Genomic DNA, 20724 nt, shown 5'->3' with positions numbered 1-20724 from the left:
TTTTTAGGGTTTTTCCCCATAATTACGCCATTCTATTCTTGCATAACCGATTTGATACTTTTATTTCCCTTCTGGGAAGATGGCATCTTGTTATCACCAACTTTGCGAATAGATCAATATGTCTTCTCATTGCATGTTCTTGCAAAAGAATCAGAATGCCATATTTCTATCTACATACCATGTTGCAGAAGATGTTGGAACGAGTGTCAATAAACAAGATAATTAAATCCAGACACGTTTGCGAATCATTTGTACATACACCAAAGAGTAGTTGGTAGGTTCTTCTACCTTTCATCAATTCTTTTCCGTATGCTAGTAAAAGTTTTGAAACTTAATATGTTTGTATTGCCCTTACGAACAGTTTGTATCTATAAATTTGTACGAGAATCTACAGTTAAAGCTCATGTGCATGTCCCTGTTGGTTACCAACCTTCTGCTTTCGGTGTCAAAGTGTATTACTAGAATATATTTTTATTCTTCTAGAATCACAAAGTTTTTTCTTTTTTTTTTTTTTATTATTATCATTTGGAGAAAGTGAAACTTGAGTTTCACATGCCTAAAATAACCTATGCACGGTATTCTTCCCTTATTGGCTGTAAGGATGAATGCAATGAATTCATTTCTTCTTAATTTTTTTATTTGATGCTGTGGAGCTTTGAATTTTGGTTACTAAAACTAAGAATTTAACACATGACTTTAGGCAAATGTCTTTTTAAGCTGCATAAAGATGGATCCTAACCATCCCCTGCTTTAACTTTCACCTTGAAGCCCCGAATGGATTCTTTATATTTTTCACTTATTTTATCTTTGATATTGTTAACTCCATTGTCATCTTCAAAATATCAAAAATTGAGCGAAGGATCATCTCTTTCCGTGGAGAATCCGGGAGATGTTATAATATCACCAACAGGCACTTTCTCAGCTGGCTTTTATCCTGTTTGCGAAAATGCTTATGCTTTTGCTATATGGTTTAGCAAACTTGTCTTGTTCACAATTGCACTATTGTTTGGATGACAAACCGTTATCATCCGGTTAATGGAAGGCGGTCAAAGCTCTCGCTCTTAGGAACCGGCAATCTTGTCCTAACTGATGCTGCTCAGTTCGATGTTTGGGCCACAGCCACTGCTTCTCTACCCTCAGTGCAGTTGCAGCTAAAAGACTACGGTAATCTTGTTCTGAGTAATTCTGAGGGTATTATTTTACGGAAGAGCTTTGATTCTCCTACAGATACCCTTCTTCCTCTATAACCACTCACCAGATACTCAGCACTTGTCTCTAGAAGAAGAAAAGGTAACTATTCCTCTGGCTTCTATAAGATCTTTTTCGATGATGATAATGTTCTTCGTCTCTTTTATGACGATTCTGAGATTTCAAGTGTTTATTGGCCCGATCCATGGCTTGTAAGCTGGGATCAAGGATGGTCCACATACAACAGTAGGAGAAATGCGACGATCGATTCCTTCGGCAATTTTAGTTCAAGTGATAATTTTACTATTCGGTCCATAGATTATGGTGCAAACTGGATCCAGAGAAGATTGACCATGGATTATGATGGTAACCTTCGATTGTACAGCGGAGAAAAAACGAACAAAACATGGGTTGTTTCATGGCAAGCTATAAGTCAGCCATGCAAGATTCATGGCATTTGTGGGGAAAATAGTCTCTGTAGGTATTCTCCGAGTACTGGGAGGAAATGCTCTTGCCTTCAAGGATTCAAGGTGAAGAATCAAACTGATTGGTCTTACGGTTGTGCACCAGAAAATGATTTTTCCCTCAATGCTAGTGACTTGACTTATCTCCGTGTTCGTAATGCTGAATTTTATGGTCATGATGATTTTGGATTTTTTTTCCAATAAAACCTTAAATGAGTGTGAAACTGGATGCCTGCAGAGGGCCCAAAGTAAAGGTTTTCATTATCGATTCATCGGTGAAGTTATATATTGTTTCCCTAAGAATCTATTACGAAACGGGCACCAAACATCTAGCTTCACTGGAGACGTCTATATAAAGCTGCCCAAATCATATATCTCCAACAAGAAAAAAGAGCTTTTGCAGGAAATCAGTTTAGATTGCCCAAAAAATGGAACTATTAAGCTGGAAAGAAGTTATGCCAATAGCCAAGAAAGTGTAATAGTGAAGTTCATGCTCTGGTTTGCATGTGCTTTGGGAGGATTTGAGATTCTTTCTATCTTTTCGGTTTGGTTGTTCTTGGATAGAGTTAGGAAAGAGAAGAATGTAGCTAAAGAAAGCTACCTCCTCGCAGCTACTGGATTCAAGAGATTCACATTTGATGAGCTGAAAAAGGCAACACAAAACTTCACTGAAGAAATTGGAAGAGGAGGGGCAGGTGTTGTGTACAAAGGTATGCTACCTGATGGTAGAGTTGAAGCAGTCAAGCGACTAAATGAAGCAAATCAAGGGGAAGCTGAGTTCCTAGCAGAAGTAAACACCATTGGGAAGCTTAACCACATGAACTTGATCGAAATGTAGGATTTTCCACAGCGAAAAAGCACAGGCTGCTTGTTTATGATTATATGGAGCGTGGATCCTTGGCAGAAAAGCTCTCTTCCAATGAACTTGACTGGCAAAAAAGATATGATATCGCCTTGGGCACTGCAAAAGGCCTAGCTTACCTACATGATGAGTGCTTAGAATGGGTCTTGCATTGTGATGTAAAACCCCAAAACATACTGCTGGACTCTGGCTACAAACCGAAGGTGTCTGATTTTGGCTTATCCAAGCTGCTTGACAGAGGTAAGCTCTATAATTCTAACTTCTCAAAAATAAAGGGAACTAGAGGTTACATGGCTCCAGAATGGGTTTTCAATCAGCGCATTACATCCAAAGTAGATGTTTACTGCTATGGTATCGTTGTGTTGGAAATAGTGACGGGAAAGAGCCCAACAGAAGGGATTCTATTCGAGGATATTAATGAAGGGAAGGTGGAATACATGTCAGTAAATAGGGTCAAGGAAAAGAAGAAAGGATCAAATTCAATTGAATCAAGGATTGCAGAAATAGTAGATCCCATGTTGGAAGGCAATTATGATAAGCAAAAGATGGAAATTCTGGTTGTAGTGGCTCTTGATTGCATACAGGAAGACAGGAATGCAAGGCCCACCATGAGTCAAGTCGTTGAGAGGCTTCTTGATCATCACAATGAAAACGAAAATTAGCAGCACTTTGTATGCATCTATGCATTAATTAGTTTAGCTCCATTAGTAGTAAGCCAAGAATAATCGAAGCTCGTCAAACCTCTTTTCAGCATTCTGGTTTGTGTTTTTTTTCATATTCTGCATGTATTAAGTTTTTTCGTCAAATGCTAGAATTTATTGCTATTGTACTCTTTATTTCTCTGGTTTTCCCACAATATGTACAACCTGAATAAATGATAGTTTTAGATTTTCTTTACTTTTTCATGATGGTTCTTCGCTTGATCCAAGTAAAAATGTTGAGGGAGGAATCCTTTTCCCCCCATTGTAGAGCAAAACAAACTCAACAGCTTACAAGCTTCAGAAAATGGGGGAGGTTTTTAATTTTCCCTGGTTTTGTCATTTTATGGGCTCAATTTCCAGTCCCCTACATCTAAGTCATGAGGATAGCTAACTTTTTCTTTTCGTTTTCTCTTAAATAAATTGTTTTTTTATATAAAAATAGATTTTAACCACCCAATAGTACAACCATAAGCTTATTCTAAAAAAGTTAATTAAGACTTTATTTGAGAGCTCTATTAAAAGACTTCTATTATATTAAAATGTCACGACAGAAATTTTATAATTGAATTTTAATATTTTAAGATCATATTCGGTGCTACCATTAGAGTGAAGTTTATTTTATTTTTTTTAAACTTTCTTGGGTTCAAATTGCATATGCAAATTTTCAAAGGTGTGGGAGGGATAGTTGTAATCACACGTGTAATTTTGTTGCACATAAAAAATTAATAATATTGGGACTAGATAAAGAATTTCAAGGATTAAAATATTAAAAGAGTTTATGAATTTCAATATTTTATTTAAATAAATTTTTATATTTTTATTGTATTCAAATAAAGTATTATTCTTTAATTTGTATCAAGTAAGTTATTATTTCAAACGAAAAATTGGTTTATATTAGGAGTTCATTTAAATATAAATTAAAAGTTAAAGGTTCATTTGAATATAAATTAAAATTTAAAAACTTATCTTGACGTAGAATAAAGATTAAAAATTTATTTGAGTGTAATAAAAATATAAAAAATTATTTAAATAAAATGATAATGTTCAAAAACTTTTTTATTATTTTAACTAATTTTTAAAAAATTACATAAATTACAGTTTAAATGTAACAACAAATTGAAGGTTGTTAGCATTTCCAAAAATCCAAAATATAAATTGGAATATATTTTATTTCTTTATGATATTGATATGAATTAGTCCTTTATTGCTTTCTTTTTAACTTTTTATAAAATTAAACTGGAATATATAACTTTATCCAATATTTTACTTTTTCTTTGTCTAATTCAATTGTATAGAAAACTACCTTTACTTCTTTCAATAAATTGTTCTCTCAATGCATTATCTCCGGACATTTCTCTTCTTATTCTTTAATTACAAAGATACAGAATGTTAATTTCAATCTTGAATTACCATTTTGAAGGGTCCGGATATTGCCAAACTCATAAATTTAAGTCTCAAATGTGTACCTTATTATCATGAAATTGTGGGTTTAAGTATCGTAATAAACATGCTTTTTATTTGTGCATAGATGTATGTATAGGATCTGTAAGTAACTACAGTCTATATATTATACTATTTTTGTCCAAAATGTATATCTTCTAAATCTTTATTAATTGCTTGATTATATAAAAAAAAATACAGATCTATAACAAAGTCTTTCAATTCCTACTGAAAGTTACTGTCAAATATCATTTCATTATGTTCAAAACCCATCCTTTGAACTTTCACTTTGTACCTTTATTTTGTATTAAAAAAACTAAAATCAATAATCCGAGCATATGATAAACATATTAGCAACTACAACTAACCTATAAGCATTTAGTGCACCACCTACTTTGTCTTTGGCAACATCCAGGAAATCACTTGAGCCTGGTTTTATTGCCTGAATGCTTCTCTTTTTGGTGTCTTCGTTTGTCGTTTTGGTCTAGGGAGGAGCCTGTTTTATTGCACCAATTTCTCTCTGCGGATCATTTGATGTTAATAAGTTAATAAATTATCGTGGTCTGAAACTCCCGAGCAAGGGTAGATTCGGACAAGGATAGATTCAAACATTTTGCCTGCTTGATGGCTGTATCTTTTCTATTTTTCATTTGTTTTAGTTTCCTCAGAGTCAACGAATTTTGTCTTCCGGTGTCGGCTTGTATAAAATGAACAGTTATTGAACTGTAAAAAAAAAAAAAAAAAAAGGGGAAAAAGGAAATCAAGGGTTATTTTGGCATCAGATGATCTAAGGCAATTATGTTTGTAATAACATATGGATTTGTAAACCTATAACAATAGTTATCAATTTTTTATTACATTGTGAATGATTATCTAAGAAAATTTATCCATTTGAAAAAAATTTTAAACTTAATAAGGAGTTTATAAGAGAATAGGTTTTGATTTACATTTAAAAACAAGATTTGAAAATTCGTTTATATATTAAAAATGTTATAATATTCTCACATACCTATCCAAATGACAGTATCATTTTATTTTAAATTACCCTAAAAGTCTATGGCTCTTATGATCGTTTATTAAATTTTAATATTTAAATATTAAAAATAATTCTTAAAATTTTTTTATCAATTTAACAAAATTCTTAAAAATTTTTATTTACTTTAAAAATATTCAAAAATCTCATTTGATTTCTTAAATAGGCTCTATCATCGAGAAAAAAACATAATCAATTTTTTTAATTAAAATTTGCTTTATTGAAAAATTATTTAATTCTTACACCATTTAAGCCAAATTTTAAAATATTTTCTTATCTAAAAATGTCTTACATAATCATCAATTTACGATTATTAAAAATTTTATTATCGAAAGTTATTTTTTATGCAAGTTTTATTTCTAAATTTTTCACTATTTGATCCTAATTTAGAAATATCTTACAAGTTTTATTTTTAAATTTTTTACCATTTAGACTAAATTTTAAAAAATATTTTCTAAAATTTAGAAATATCTTTCCTAAAATCTAAACTTTTGTTACAAGTCATTTGTATTAATCCTTAAAAAGAAAATAATATGACAATTTTTTTTGAAGCCTCATCTAAATCCTTCCACCATTTGGGTTGATTTAGAAAAAGATCTCACTTAAAAATCTAATAAAAGTTCAGTCATTTTTTATTTTTCTTGAAATTTTATCCTTGGATAATTGTCAAATATTTATACCCAAAATTTTTTTAATTTATATTTTTAATTTTTTTATTTGAAAAGAAATACAATTACTTTTATTAAAATTTTATCTAAATTATTCCACAATTTTGTGTTAAATTTAGATAAATTCCTCACCTAGAGATTTTTTAAAAAATTTACCATTTGAAATTTATTAAAATCTCATCATTAGAATAATTGTTAATTTATTTCCAAAAATTTTATTAAATTTATTTAATTTTTTGTTTAAATTTGAAACCAAATACTAATTATTGTTATTTAAATTTTATTTAAATTTTTCCTCTATTTTGATCAAATTTAGAAAAAAAAATTCTCATCTAAAAATTTTCTAGAAATTAGCCATTTGTAATTTCTAAAATTTCATCATTTAATAATTATTAATTATTCTCAAAATTTTATTAATATTTTATTTCATATTTTTTATAATTATTTTCCTTCTAAATTTTTTTTAAAATTTAATCTTGCATAATATTTCAAAAAAATGATAAAGAAACTAATAACATAAAACAAAAATAAATAAATAAATACCATAAAAGATAAAATAAATACCAAAATAAAAGAATCAGCTCAATTTGACTATGACACTAGCTCGACTGCAAGAATGAGACAATTGAAGCGGCTTAAGTACCGACTCGACGTGGCTGAGACAGAAGAAATGGGAAGTGGGTCATGCGTTACAAGTCGGGTTAAGGCAATGATCTCCTCGAGTCGATGCACGGATCCTAAAGAATTATAACCTTCAAAACCACATCATTTAATCCAGGTATAAAAGCCTAAAAAAAAAAATTTAGGTTTTTTCTCTTCCTCTCTCTTTCTTCTTTCTATTTTTTGTCTCTCTCTCTAGAACTAGATAAACTCCAATTAAATCCTATTGGTTTTTGAATTTTTGACCAAAAAGCTCAACAGTTTCTAGGATGGTTGTCGGGAATTAAGATTGTAGCTAGAATCCTGCTAAAATTTTTAAGAACCACTGGAATCTTCATCGAAAATTGAAAAAATCTAGAAAAACCAAAAAATTTTAGAAAATTTTTTCAAAAATCACCAATTTGTTCCTCTTAGTTTTTGGAATCCTCTTAAACCATTGCTTAAACCTAATCGAACTCACAATTCTAAATTTCCCAAAATTTTTGTCTTGAACTTTTATCTTGAATTTTTTTGTTGCTTTTGTGTATTTTTTATTTTTGCTGGGTGTTTTTATTAGCTAGCAATCTTTTCTTGTTGCTTTGTTCAGTGGTTTTATAGGATAGTGTCCTAGTTATGATTGAATCCTAATTTCTCACAATCTCGTCACCGGATTAAAACATTATCTTTAAGAAAATCTTTTTTTTTCCATAATCATCCAATGACAATCATCTTTTTTTATTTTTATTCTTATTTAAAATCCCTAACCAAATAATATTTAAAAGATAAATACAAATTAATATAAATCAGGAAAAACTAATAATAAAATAATCAAAAATAAATAAAGATCAATATAACATATATGCAAAAAATGGATAAAATAAAGATAAAGATAAAAAATAAAAAAATCTAACCATAAAATAAATAATAAATAAAAAAGTAAAACTGAACTTGGATTAGTTTAAGCCTAACTAGTTTGGGCCTAATAAACTTGGGCACGGACTAAATAAGATATCTACAGCTACCATTCTTTACATATTTTCTGTATAACAAGAATTATGGAAAGACATTGACAACCTATTATGTCCGAGTCCAAATTATTCACCTTTTTTTTTTTAACTTTTGACAAGCTCCTCAAAAATAAAGGAACACATTTTTAAAATAAGGGCTCCTTATAAATAGAGGCACACAACTTTTAAAATAAAGGTCCTCATAAACAGAGGTACATAACTTTAAAAATAAGGGTAACAACTAAAGGTTTTGATAATCATGTCCAGAGGTCTTATATATAATATCTAAGAAAATATAGATTATGCTCGAAAGTCTTATAAATCGTTCTTAATATTGAAAAATGCACTTGTGAACACAGGCTTCACAAATTTGAAATTTTGAAAATTCTTTCTTAATCATGATTAATTTTCTTGAAATATCTTTTTTTCAAGAATTAGGATCTTACCTCGTAAGTGTCTTCTCAAATGAGAATTTGAAGTTTCTTCGTTGGAAAGTCCTCATACTTATCTTCTCCATACTGAATCTTATGATATCCTTATTTCCTAGATTCATGCACTAGATATTCCTTAATGCAATGCATACCATGCAAATGCCAATGAATATCTTTTTAATTGTGGTATACAAGTTCTCAAAACTCTTTCCCTTGGATTTCAAACTCTTCAAGCTTTGAGCAATAAAACCAAATCGACTCAGTTCTCAATCATCTCTCACATTCAATGCTAGCACTTATATTTTTCTTTTAAAGAAATCTTTTTTTTTTATTTCCAAATTTAGTGTCTTTACCATGTCTTGAACATTTCATCTTTTTCCTTTATCACTTTCAACCTTTTCAAGGTAATATATAATCTCTCATCCTATTATTCATTTTCATTCATTATTTTAATTTCAAGAAGTAAAATGTAATCACACATTTCTTTTATTGCAAGGTATTTAAAGGAAAAGCCAATGGCTGGTTTGGGAATGAGACATAGGCATTAAAACGAATAAGGAATGAATAAGAAATGAGATGAAATCTCTTTTATTTGAACAATTATGGCTTTGAATAATGGAAAAAATTACAAAGATGAATTATTAGGACAACAGTGCCTCAAAATGAATAATTAAATAATCATGATAACACATCTTAAATTCTTTTTGAAAACTCAACCACTTGATGTACTTAAAATATGAGCTCCTCAAAATATACTAGCATTCATGTTGGTGAATTCCTAAATGATGTTGTATCCTTCTCATCTAAGTTGCCGTAGATGAAACCCATTTGACTCAAATTGCCTTTTCGGATCTTTAATTTGAGCTTTTCTTTTTCTCTTTAATTATTCATTTTCGTTTTTCTTCATTTTTTTCTTCTTTGTTCTTTTTTTTTCTTTTTTTTTTTTTACTTAAACACTTTTTCTCGTTTTTCCCCTTTATCTTTTTTTCTTTTTGATCTATTAATGACATCTTAATTAAAACCTCAAACAATTCAATTGTAAATCTGTCTTAATTCAGTTCATGATTCTTTAATTTGAGTATTCACATTTGATCGAAATGGATTTTTAAAAGTTGTAATATAAGCTAGGGTAGGGATTATGAAAGAAATGGATAAACAGGCCCAAAATATATTTGAAAGGTAATCAAACCAAGAATCATTTCTTTTCATATGAAGCATCTTGACATTTTGCTTCATTAATCTCTATTTTCTTTTTTTGTATTTTATTTTTGTTTTTTTTCTTTTCCTTTCTCTCATTTTATTTTTTTTCTTTTTTTGTGCATTTGTACTTTTCTTAATAAAGATATAAGCATAAATGAACTTTTCCTTTGAAATCATTAAAAATCTTCACTTTTCTCATTTTTATTTGGACACATTTTCTAAATTTTGCCCCTAAAATCACTAAAAATCTTCACATTTTTCCTTTTTATTTAGACACATTTTTCAAACTTTACTCCCTTAGTGTAAGGGTGATTGTTGGTTAAGGTTTATTAAAAGAAAATTTCAATAATCTCAGATAAAGTAGCAAAAGATAATTTTACTTGAAGGATAGAAGAAAAATGGTCATTTCTTTTCTCAAATATGAATACTCTCAATAAAATCACTTATTGGTCAAGAACAAATTTGTAAACTAACCATTACAATGATTTCATACAATTACATACAAAATCATTTACAATGATCACATAGAACATTATTTTCATCTTTCAATGAGAAAATTCTTTGTTGGATTTTTAGTAATCCCAATAGATTATCAACCATTTCAACATAAATGCTATTTTCAAAATCGAATCCTAACTTATTATCATAATCATCTTCATATTCATTTTAGAGTCAAAATTTGAATGAAAAGAAAAATGTCGATGAAATATTTTGGTTGACGAAAGTGAAAAAATGAAAGCAGTAGAGGAAATGAATGAAAATGCATCTTTTTATTATTTTATTAAAATAATAAAAAAATAAAATGGCCTATACATAAAAGACTATCCTAATGCCTTTGGCATAAGCGATTGGGAGTTACAATTACACTGAATCGATTTCAAGAATAGTAAGCATCTAGTTGACACTCTGATTGTTTAGCTTATAGCCAGATGGATATAAGCAGATTTACATTTTTTGTGTTTGATCCCTTTTATTTTTTTCTATAAGCTTTTTTATTCTTAACTCAATCTACTCTTCTTTAAAAAATTCAATTTGGTACAAATTCATATATATCTATGCCTTTTGGTAAAATTATTCAATGAAATAGCCAGGGCCCCCACGATGGTACTTGTATCTTTGGTTTGGCACATATCTTCTATGATAAGTATATGGATCCATCGAATGTACCATATCAGCCTTATACAAAGCATTAAACAGCTAACCGAAATGAGTCTTGATCTTTTTCACCCTCTTCTTTATATGATGTTCCCTATCCTCGCTTAGTGCATTAACATTGTGATTAGGTAAGGGTTTGCCATTGACATTTGGTGCTGTTATTCCACTTGTATCAAAACTAACCATACTCTCATTGATCAATCTTTACATTTTATGTTTCAGAGCAAGGCAATTCTTAGTGAAATTGTTAGCATTTCTAAAATGGTAATCACAATGAGCAATAAAAACATGCCACTTGAGTTAAGAAGGTTTAAGTAGTTGTACGTAGACAAGGATGAGTAAGTGGTTCTTAACTAGTTCTTAAAATAACTCGATATAAATTATGAGGATAAAATCAAAGGTAGGCTTTTCTCTAGCATTTCATGGCTCTTGATGACCACTTATTTGGTTGTTTGGATGAATTAGAGATCTTGCAATAGTTTGGATATATATGTTGATGGGCAATCTATATGTTGGTTAATACATAAATGGGTAGGATGGTTACAATATTGGTTGATATGGGTAAGATTGGCATTTACAGTGGAATAATATGTGAGATAGACTGGTGGTTGATAAGGATGATAGTTTTTGAACTGCTACCTTTCGAAACTCACAGTATGAGTTTTACTTTCCTTATTTTTAAGCTTCTTCTTAGTAGTTGAAGACTTTTTTCCCTTTAGTTTACCATTTTTAATGACATTCTCAATGATTTAATCAAAGATTACCATGTCGATAAAATTTTTGATTACATTCCCTATTATTTTTTCATAATAAAAAGATTTTAAAGTATTTAGAAATAGTGTTATAGTTTATTTTTCAATCAAAGACAACTGAACTTGAGCAGCTACATCCCTCCACCTTTGGCATATTCCTTAAATGACTCAGTTACCTTTTTTTCTATATTTTATAAGTAAAGGTGAATGAAAGCTAGATCTATTATATGGCAATATTGACTAATGAAATTATGGGCTAACTCCCTTCAAAAATAAATGCATGACTGATCAAGTTAGACATACTATCTTATCATAGAACCAATCAAACTATCTTGAAACACATGGATTACTAACTGATCATTGCTGGCATAAGTTACCATCTTCCGACAGTATATAGTGATGTGTGTGATAGGACACTTTGTATCGTCATACTTTTCAAACTCTAAAATTTTAAATTTAAAAAGAATAACAACGTCTGAAACAAAGTAAAGCTCAGTAGTATCCATAAAATATTAAAAAAATCAATTTTTTCAATATTCATAACTTTTTCTTCAGCAAGTCCATCTTTTGGTCAACTTTTAAGTCCTCCAATAACTTGATCACTTTTAACTTTAACTTTTTTTCTCTTTTGATTCATCCAAATTAGGGACCTAGATTGGTTTTGAAGTTTTCTCCCGAAAGAAAAGATTAACATAACTTTAAAAATGGCCTTATGTAGTAGTAGATTGTATACCTAGATGGCTGTATGCATATGCCCTAGAAAAATTTGCTTATGCCCTTTACAAAGGTTGGCCTTGATAAGGCCTGAATTTAAAAAGGTACAAAGGATCAATAACATCTTACACGAGACGGTTTAGTTTATTTAGAGCTTATTCCACCCTTTTTTTCTTTATTTAACTTATTCACGACTTTTAGGATTTTATTCAATTTCCCTCTGAGCTCTTCTTAGGCTTTTACTATCTTGTTGAAATATTGGAGTTTTTCTATTCCATTTGTCTGGCTCAAGCTCTAGTGTTGTATTGGTGGTGAATTGATTGTTTGGGGCTCTTGCATGATAAAGTTATCATTAAACCTTAAGTACCATAATTTTTTAACGATTAAAAATGATATGTTTATGTATAGTACTTTAATGCATGAAGAAAATGCACTAATATTTGTCACATAACTATCATTAATAAAAGAAATCTCAATTTAAAAATTTATTAAGTAAAGTTTTAAAACTACATCCTAAAAAGCCATAATAATATTTTAAAATCCTAAACATCAATTGTAATATCTCTTAAACATTATTCTAATGCCTTCTTATGATCTTCCTAACTTGATGGTAATAATCTTGTGCTTCACCTAGGAAGTTAAGCAATCACTGCCCATGAGCTCCTACTGGTTACACCACTACTTTCAATTTTTTTACTTTTTCTTCTATATTTTATGCTTTATTTGCAACCATGCATAGCTTATTGAATAGGTGCCTCCAATGTTTTTGTTTTTTATACACATGCCTTTTCATTTCTCGCTTTGTTTAACATGTTTCTTGCATTCACTAGTCAAAATGTCTATCTATATTGTGCGTTAATCCACTATCTTTCACAGCATCTGGCTGTGTCTTTATGCCTTAGTAGTGGCCTATTGTCTCTTTTCCAACCTTGTTTTCAATAACTCATTTTTTTTAAGAGTCGAGCAAGTTCAGGTGTGACCAATGAATGTATTTTGTCTAAATCTTTAAATAAGGCCTTCCATTAGTCTTTTTGTTCATTGAGGCTCTAGATTTTTTACTCTTACAGTTTCAAACTTTTTCTCATTTCTTTCTTTAATCACTTATTTTCTTATTCTAGCTTATTACTTTTAGTTAAAGTTTTCTTTTAGTAGTTTCTACCTTCAGTAAAGGATCTTGGGGAGTAGGTTTTGAAGAATTATCAGCTCTTCGTTCTTGAGGAAGCACAATGTTCTTACATCTTTTTGCAAGCCACACAAAATATTCAGGAATAATATCACATGTGAGTTTCCCCTTATTAACCCTGATAGTCTATTCCCATGCTTTTTTTATTTCTTTAATTTTTTCATATGCCCCTTTTTGGTAAAAGAAAACTCTTGCTAGTTGAGTCCACATGTCTTTGGAATAAATTGCTCACATCCAAACTATCTTTACACCAAAGTTGAGGCATAAGTAACAGCACCTCATAAGCTCAACAAGAAAACCTAAGGCTGATCCCATAACTATACAACACTGAATCATAATGCATCTAAGGTACTATTCAAATTATCTTTTGGCTATCAAACGTACAAATGTATGAAACCCATTCATCTTTCGACTTCGCTTTTGGCTTTGTGCTATAATAAAACTCTTTAATTGGAATGCTAGATCGAAATTATGATTTACGAAACTTATTTTTTTTATATTCGATGTGACTCTTCATTCATACATAAAGCAGTTGTACACACCCATTGAATCAACCCTTATCATTTTTATGATTGTAATTCAAGGATCGAATGGTTTCTGACAGAATAATTGGTGATGCATTGACTTTATATTCTATCTTATCGATAAAATCTACCACTATGTCATCAATATATCCAAGAACTTTTGGAAAGATAACCAATCTATATAAAGCTATAGCCATTGTTGTTATTTCATAATCATTACCCAAGTGTTCATAAATGAAGTCTCATAAAAAAATCTCATAAAATACCTTTGCTCTGGTCTTTTATTTTAACATATACATCAACTTGAAGCAAGCTAAGTCTCAACATTTGTACAAGCTTCTCACAATAACTCACATTGTTTGACCAATAGATTTTATCTTAGTTTAGTAAATTAAGGCGAAGTAAGACCATGTGCTCTTCAAACATTGACAATATATTTACTTCATTGAAGATGAAACACTTATAAAAAAGATCTCAAAACTACAGGATGACTCTAATCAAAATATTATCCACATCTACTTAGAGCAATAAAGCTATGTCCCCATATTTGTTCTTAAATACCTCTTGCCTTACTATACTCATGTATCTTCAAACATTGCTTAAGTCAGCCAAGTCATTTTATTGGAGATCGAGATAAACTCTCTTAGACAATGATGAGACAAAACCCTCAGACAGGTAATTACCCATTTTTACTTGACCTTTTTCTAACTTGATTTTCAGTTGGTGAGAAAATTCATAACGAATTGTTACAAACTTTTATTGCATTTGGCCTTTTATGGATGTAGTTATGAGATCTGGTTTATTAATAACAAATTATATGGCAAGTATTTTCTATATGAAAAATATGCAAATGCACAAAGTTAAACATGAAAATGATGCACAAAGTTAAATGATAATGCAAATAATATGACAATTAAAATGATGTAAATGCATAAAGTCAAACAAATGCAATGGTTAAATAATCAATATATCCCTCAAATTGTTCTTTTTTGTGTCCTAATTTAAGGTTACATGTATTAGCTGATAAAAATAACTCTATCCTAAAGCTGGCCTTTTAAGTATGGATTATATGCAGGGCTAGGTGATTTTGACCACTAAAGGTTCCCAAATTATTTCTTACATCTTTGTCCATCACATACTTGCAAAACATTCCAATCTTCACCCATCACAAGCTATTAATGAAAAAAGATTCAATTTGAGTAAGAGTATTTCACTAGCCATTGCAGAGATTATCATCTCACGATAACGTAAGTACTTTACTCCTTCTTAAAAAGGATGGAGTCCAGGTATAGAGTTCATATAATGTAAATACATGTGATAGTATATGTGAAAGAACATTTATAGTTTTCAACCCCAAATTTTCATAAATCAAACAAAAGACAACAAAGAAAAAAAATGTTAGTACACAAATAACATAATCATTACATTTTAAAACCATTAAACCAAATAATATAATAAATTAAATTTATGGCCTGACTCTCTATACATCCCCAGCGGAGTCATCAAACTATCATAAAATATAAATCTGTAGAACTATAGCTAGATACAACCTATGAAGTCACTATCAATCTTTTATTAAGGTATGATTGGTTACTTAGGTGAATCTATCCATTTAAGAAAATCTTAAGCTTGACTAAGGGTTTCTAAGAGAATTGGTTTTAGTCTAAATTTCAAAATAAGGTTTGGGAATTCGGTTATATATAGAAAATATAATAGCATCCTTACATGCTCACCCAAAGGATGATACCATTTTATTTTAAATTATCCTAAAGATCTATGATTCTAATGGTCTTTTATTAAATTTTAATATTTAAATATTAAAAATAATTCTTAAGATTTTTCTATCAATCTGATAAAATTCTTAAAAATATTTTCTCACCTCAAGAGTATTCAAGAATTTTATTTGTTTTCTTAAAAAAGCTCTGTCGTAAAAAAAAAGATTTAATCAATTTGTTTTATTAAAATTTGCTTTATTGAAAATATATTTAATTCTTCCATCATTTGGGCTAAAATTAAAAATATTTTCTCACCTAAAAATGTCTTAGAATATCATCCATTTGTAATTACTAAGAATCTCATCCTCGAAATTTATTTTTTAATTATACAAGTTTTATTTCTAAATTTTTTACTATTTGGACCAAATTTAGAAATATTTTTCCTAAAATCTAAACTCTTGTTATTTGTCATTTGCATTCATCTTTAAAAAGAAAATAATTTTTTGAGGCCTCATCTAAATTCTTCCACCATTTGGGTTGAATCTAGAAAAAACTTTTACCTAAAAATCTAATAGAAATTCAACTATTTGTGATTTTTTGTAAAATTTCATCATTGGATAATTGTCAAATATTTTCACACAAAAAAATTTTAAGTTATATATTTATTTTTTATTTGGAAAGAAATACATTACTTTTATTGAAATTTAATCTAAATTATTTCACCATTTGTATTAAATTTAGATAAATTACTCATATAAAGATTTCTTATAAAATTTATTATTTGAAATTTTTAAGAATCTCATCAGTAGAATAATTGTTAATTTATTTCCAAGAATTTTATTAAATTTTTTATTTGAATTTGAAAATAAATATTAATTATTATTATTGAAACTTTACATAAATTTTTTTTCATTTGGGTCAAATTTAGAAAAAAATTTTTAATCTAAAAATTTTCTAGAAATTAGCCATTTATAATTTCTAAAAATTTCATCATTTGATAATTATTAATTATTCTCACACTTTTATTAATATTTTATTTCATATTTTTTATATTTATTTTCTTTTTTAATTTTTTCTAAAATTTAATCATGTAGGATATTTCAAAACAATGATAAAAAAATAATAACATAAAACAAAATTAAATAAATAAAAACCATAAAAGATAAAACAAATACCAAAATAAAAGAATCAACTCGGCTCGGCTATGGCATTGGCTCGACTGCAAGAATAAGACCAGTTGGAGCGACTTAGGGTATGGCTCAAGTACTAGCTGAGCTTGGCTAGGACAGAGGATAAGGGAAATGGGTCGCGCACTGTGGGTGGGGTTAGAGCGCGTATCTCCTTGGGTCAACTCGTGGATAATGGGGAATTATAATCTGCAAAACAGCATCGTTTAATCCGGGTATAAAAACCCAAAAAAAATTTTCAAATTTCCTCTCCTTATCACTCTTTCTTTTTCTTTTTTTGTCTATTTTTTTAGAATCGGATGAACTTTGATTGAATCCTGTCAGTTTTTTTATTTTTAACCAGAAAACTTAATAGTTTTTGAGATGATCACTAGGAACTGGGATTGTAGTCGGAATCTTGTTGAAAAATTCAAGAACCAATGGAATCTTGTCAAAAATTGAAAATTTTTAAAAAAACTCAAAAATCTCAAGAAATTCTCCAAAAATCACCAATTTGATCCTTCTAACTTCATAATCCTCCAAAACCACTGCTTAAACCTAACATAACTTAGAATCCCAAATTTCTGAAAATTTCTTCCAAGAACTTTTATCTCAAATTTTATTTTGCTCTTGCATATTCTCGTTTTTGCTGGGTGTTATTATTTGCTATTGATCTTTTATTGTTGCTCTATTCATTGGTTTTTATATTACGATGTCCTAGTTATGATTGAATCCTAATTTATCTTAAAAACAATCTCATCACTGGATTAAAACATTATCTTCAAGAAAACCTTTTTTTTTTCAACTATCATCTAACCACAATCTTCGTTTTTTATTTTTATTCTTATTTAAAACCCCTAATCAAATAATATTCAAAAGATAAATGCACATTAATATAAATAAAAAATAATAATAATAATAAATAATCAATAAATAAATAAAGATCAACATAACATTTATACAAAAAAGGGGTAAAATAAAGATAAAGAAAAAACATAAAAAAAATCTAACCATAAAATAAATAAATAATAAAAAATAAAACTAGATTTAAATTAATTTAAACTCAATTGACTTGGGCCAATTAACTTGAGTCCAGATCAAATAGGGTGAGTACAATGTCATCCGCAATTTCTGCTGGGAAACCCTTTCGACGAATCAGATCGGAGAACCAATTTTCCTGCCAAGCCACTTGCCAAACTGCCCTGGTGGGAAGCCAATTTCCCGTCAGTCGCCCGGTATCTGCACCCTCTAGTCTCTCCGTTTACACTCGCAAAAAATTTGTCTAACCTCTCTGCCTTATTAGTCGCCAAGTCTTATTCTGCCTTCAATCTTCACAAAATTTTTCATGGCCACCCCATCGATCCTACTCGTTTTTTCTTTGGCTTTATTTTGTCCACTTTCATCTTCATCCTCTGATGGCCTAAGGGCGGGCTCACCTAAGGGCGGGCTCATGTCTAGCGGTGGAGACCACAGGTGATGTGTTGACTTCACCTGATGGCACTTTCAGTGCTGGTTTCCACCCCGTTGGCTAGAATGCTTATTCCTTTGCGATATGGTTCAACAAACCATCCTGCGGTGCTAACAATTGCACCATAGTTTGGATGGCAAATAGGGACCAACCAGTCAATGGTAGAGGCTCAAAGCTCTGTCTACTGAAATCAGGTAACCTTGTTTTAAACGATGCTGGTAGTATCCCAGTTTGGGAAACGAAAACAGTCTCGCAGTCCCCTAACCATTTAAAACTCGAAGATGGCGGTAATCTCATCCTGCGTAACTTGGGAGGCCTTATGTTGTGGCAAAGCTACGATTCACCCGCGGATACTCTGCTTCCTCTTCAACCATTCAATGAGAACTCGAAGCTCATCCCATCAAGAAGCCAAGGAAACTACTCCTCTAGTTCAGCTTTATTTTGACGCTGATAATGTCCTCTGCCTTATGTACAAAGGTCCTGGGTTTTCAACCGTTTACTGGCCAAGTCCATGGCTTTTGAGATGGGAAGCTGGAAGATCCACGTTCAACAATAGCAAAATTGCAATTCCGGATTCTTTGGGCAATTTTAGTTCAACCTATAATTTTACTTTCTTGTCAGCTGATTATGGCTCAAAGATTTCAAGAATGTTGAAATGGATTTTGATGGCAATGTTCGACTGTATAGTCTAAAAGACGATGGAGAAACTTGGGTTGTTTCACGGCAAGCCTTCCCTCAACCATGCATGGTTCATGGATGTTGTGGACCAAACAGCATATGCATTTATATTCCTAACTTTGGCAGGAAATGCTCTTGCATTCCAGGATATAAGATGAAGAATCATACTGATTGGTCTCTTGGATGTGAACCAGAATTTCATCTTTCTTGTAACCAAACTGAGGTTGGTGTCCTGAAACTCCGCCATGTTGAATTCTATGGTTTTGATTTCAACATGTATCCTGATGTCACCCTAGAGGCTTGCAAGGAAATTTGCTCACAGATGTGCGATTGCAAAGGTTTTCAATTCAGATTTCTTAAAACCCATGAATCAGATGGTATATACTGTTATCCCAAAGTGTTGAACGGACATCGCCCACCAAATTTTAATGCTGATTTCTACGTGAAAGTGCCCAAGGCTACTGTCTCCGTTTACAGTAACACTAGTCAAGATTTCGAGTTACAATATTCCAACCAAGTGCAGCAGATGGAGCGAAAATATTCCAAAAGCCGTGAAAATGAGTCATTGAAATTTGCCCTTTGGGTGGCATGTGCAGTCGGAGGACTGGAATTTCTTACCATTTTCTTGGTATGGTGTTTCTTGATTAGAACCCACGGCCATTCAAGCCCAAAGGACGGCTACCTTCTCTCTACAGCTGGCTTCAGAAAATTCACCTATGCTGAGCTGAAAAAGGCGACAAATAGTTTCTCAGAAGAGATTGGAAAAGGTGTAGAAGGAATCGTGCACAAAGCCACACTGTCCGATGGACGAGTTGCAGCAATCAAGCGACTCATTACCAAGGGGAAGCTGAATTCCTAGCAGAAGTAAACACCATTGGAAACCTTAATCACATGAACTTGATAGAGATGTGGGGCTATTGTGCGGAGGGAAAGCATAGGCTTTTTGTGTATGAGTACATGGAACATGGATCCTTGGCTGAAAACCTCTCTTTTAAAGCACTTGATTGGAAAAAGAGATTTGAAATTGCTGTGGGAACCGCAAGAGGCTTAGCTTATTTGCATGAAGAATGATTGGAATGGGTTCTCCATTGTGATATAAAGCCTCAGAACATTCTCATAGACTCTAAATACCAGCCTAAAGTGTCAGATTTTGACCTGTCTTGGATGCTAAATAGAGGCGATGTTAAGTATTCAAAATTCTCAAGGATCCGAGGAACTAGAGGTTACACGGTACCTGAGTGGGTCTTCAATCTGCCCATCACCTCCAAAGTAGATGTCTATAGCTATGGAATCGTTCTATTGGAGTTAGTGACAGGAAGAAGCCCTGCAACGGGAATCCAAGTGACAGATAATGAAAGTCCAAAAGAGCAAAGGCGAACGCTAGTTGCATGGGTGAGATAGCACATGGCAAGAGCAAAAGAGACGGAAACATGGAAGCATGAGATAACAGATCCCAAGCTGGAAGGGATATATGATGAGGCTGAGATGCTAATTCTGTTACGGTAGCTCTGCAATGCGCTCAGGAAGAAAAAGACGCAAGACCGACGATGGGTGAAGTAGTTGAGATTCTCCTTCGTCAAGAAAGCCATTGATTCATAGAGGAATTATCTCTTGCTAAACAAAATGAGTCGGTAGCAAGTCATTTATCTTTCTAATTCGGTCAATATTGAAGGTCGATCTCTTTTACTGTTTGGTTCTTGTATTATATATAATTGAAGCTGGTGTCATTCTTGAGG

At 30.9% G+C, this 20724-nt stretch overlaps 2 protein-coding genes and 1 pseudogene across 2 annotated transcripts; all 3 read left to right on the top strand.

Moving 5' to 3' along the window:
- The first annotated feature begins 1010 nt into the window (after positions 1 to 1010).
- LOC149513036 (putative receptor protein kinase ZmPK1) lies at positions 1011 to 2490 on the top strand. The gene is made up of 3 exons (XM_089749312.1): positions 1011 to 1191; positions 1267 to 1802; positions 1891 to 2490. The coding sequence occupies exons 1-3, from the start codon at positions 1011 to 1013 to the stop codon at positions 2488 to 2490; spliced, it is 1317 nt and encodes a 438-aa protein (XP_089605438.1).
- LOC111314867 (putative receptor protein kinase ZmPK1) lies at positions 1836 to 3399 on the top strand. The gene has a single exon (XM_089749559.1). It carries the CDS (start codon positions 2535 to 2537, stop codon positions 3174 to 3176), a length of 642 nt encoding a protein of 213 aa, XP_089605685.1. The 5' UTR covers positions 1836 to 2534; the 3' UTR covers positions 3177 to 3399.
- Positions 3400 to 17811: 14412 nt separating this feature from the next.
- LOC111314865 (putative receptor protein kinase ZmPK1) lies at positions 17812 to 20680 on the top strand (annotated as a pseudogene).
- Positions 20681 to 20724: the final 44 nt, after the last annotated feature.

Source organism: Durio zibethinus, chromosome 20 (genome assembly GCF_047325235.1).
Source record: "Durio zibethinus cultivar Kanyao isolate XHJ-2024 chromosome 20, ASM4732523v1, whole genome shotgun sequence".
Lineage (NCBI taxonomy): Eukaryota > Viridiplantae > Streptophyta > Magnoliopsida > Malvales > Malvaceae > Durio > Durio zibethinus.
Note: the sequence above shows the minus strand (reverse complement) of the source record. Positions and strands in the feature narration are given on the sequence as shown.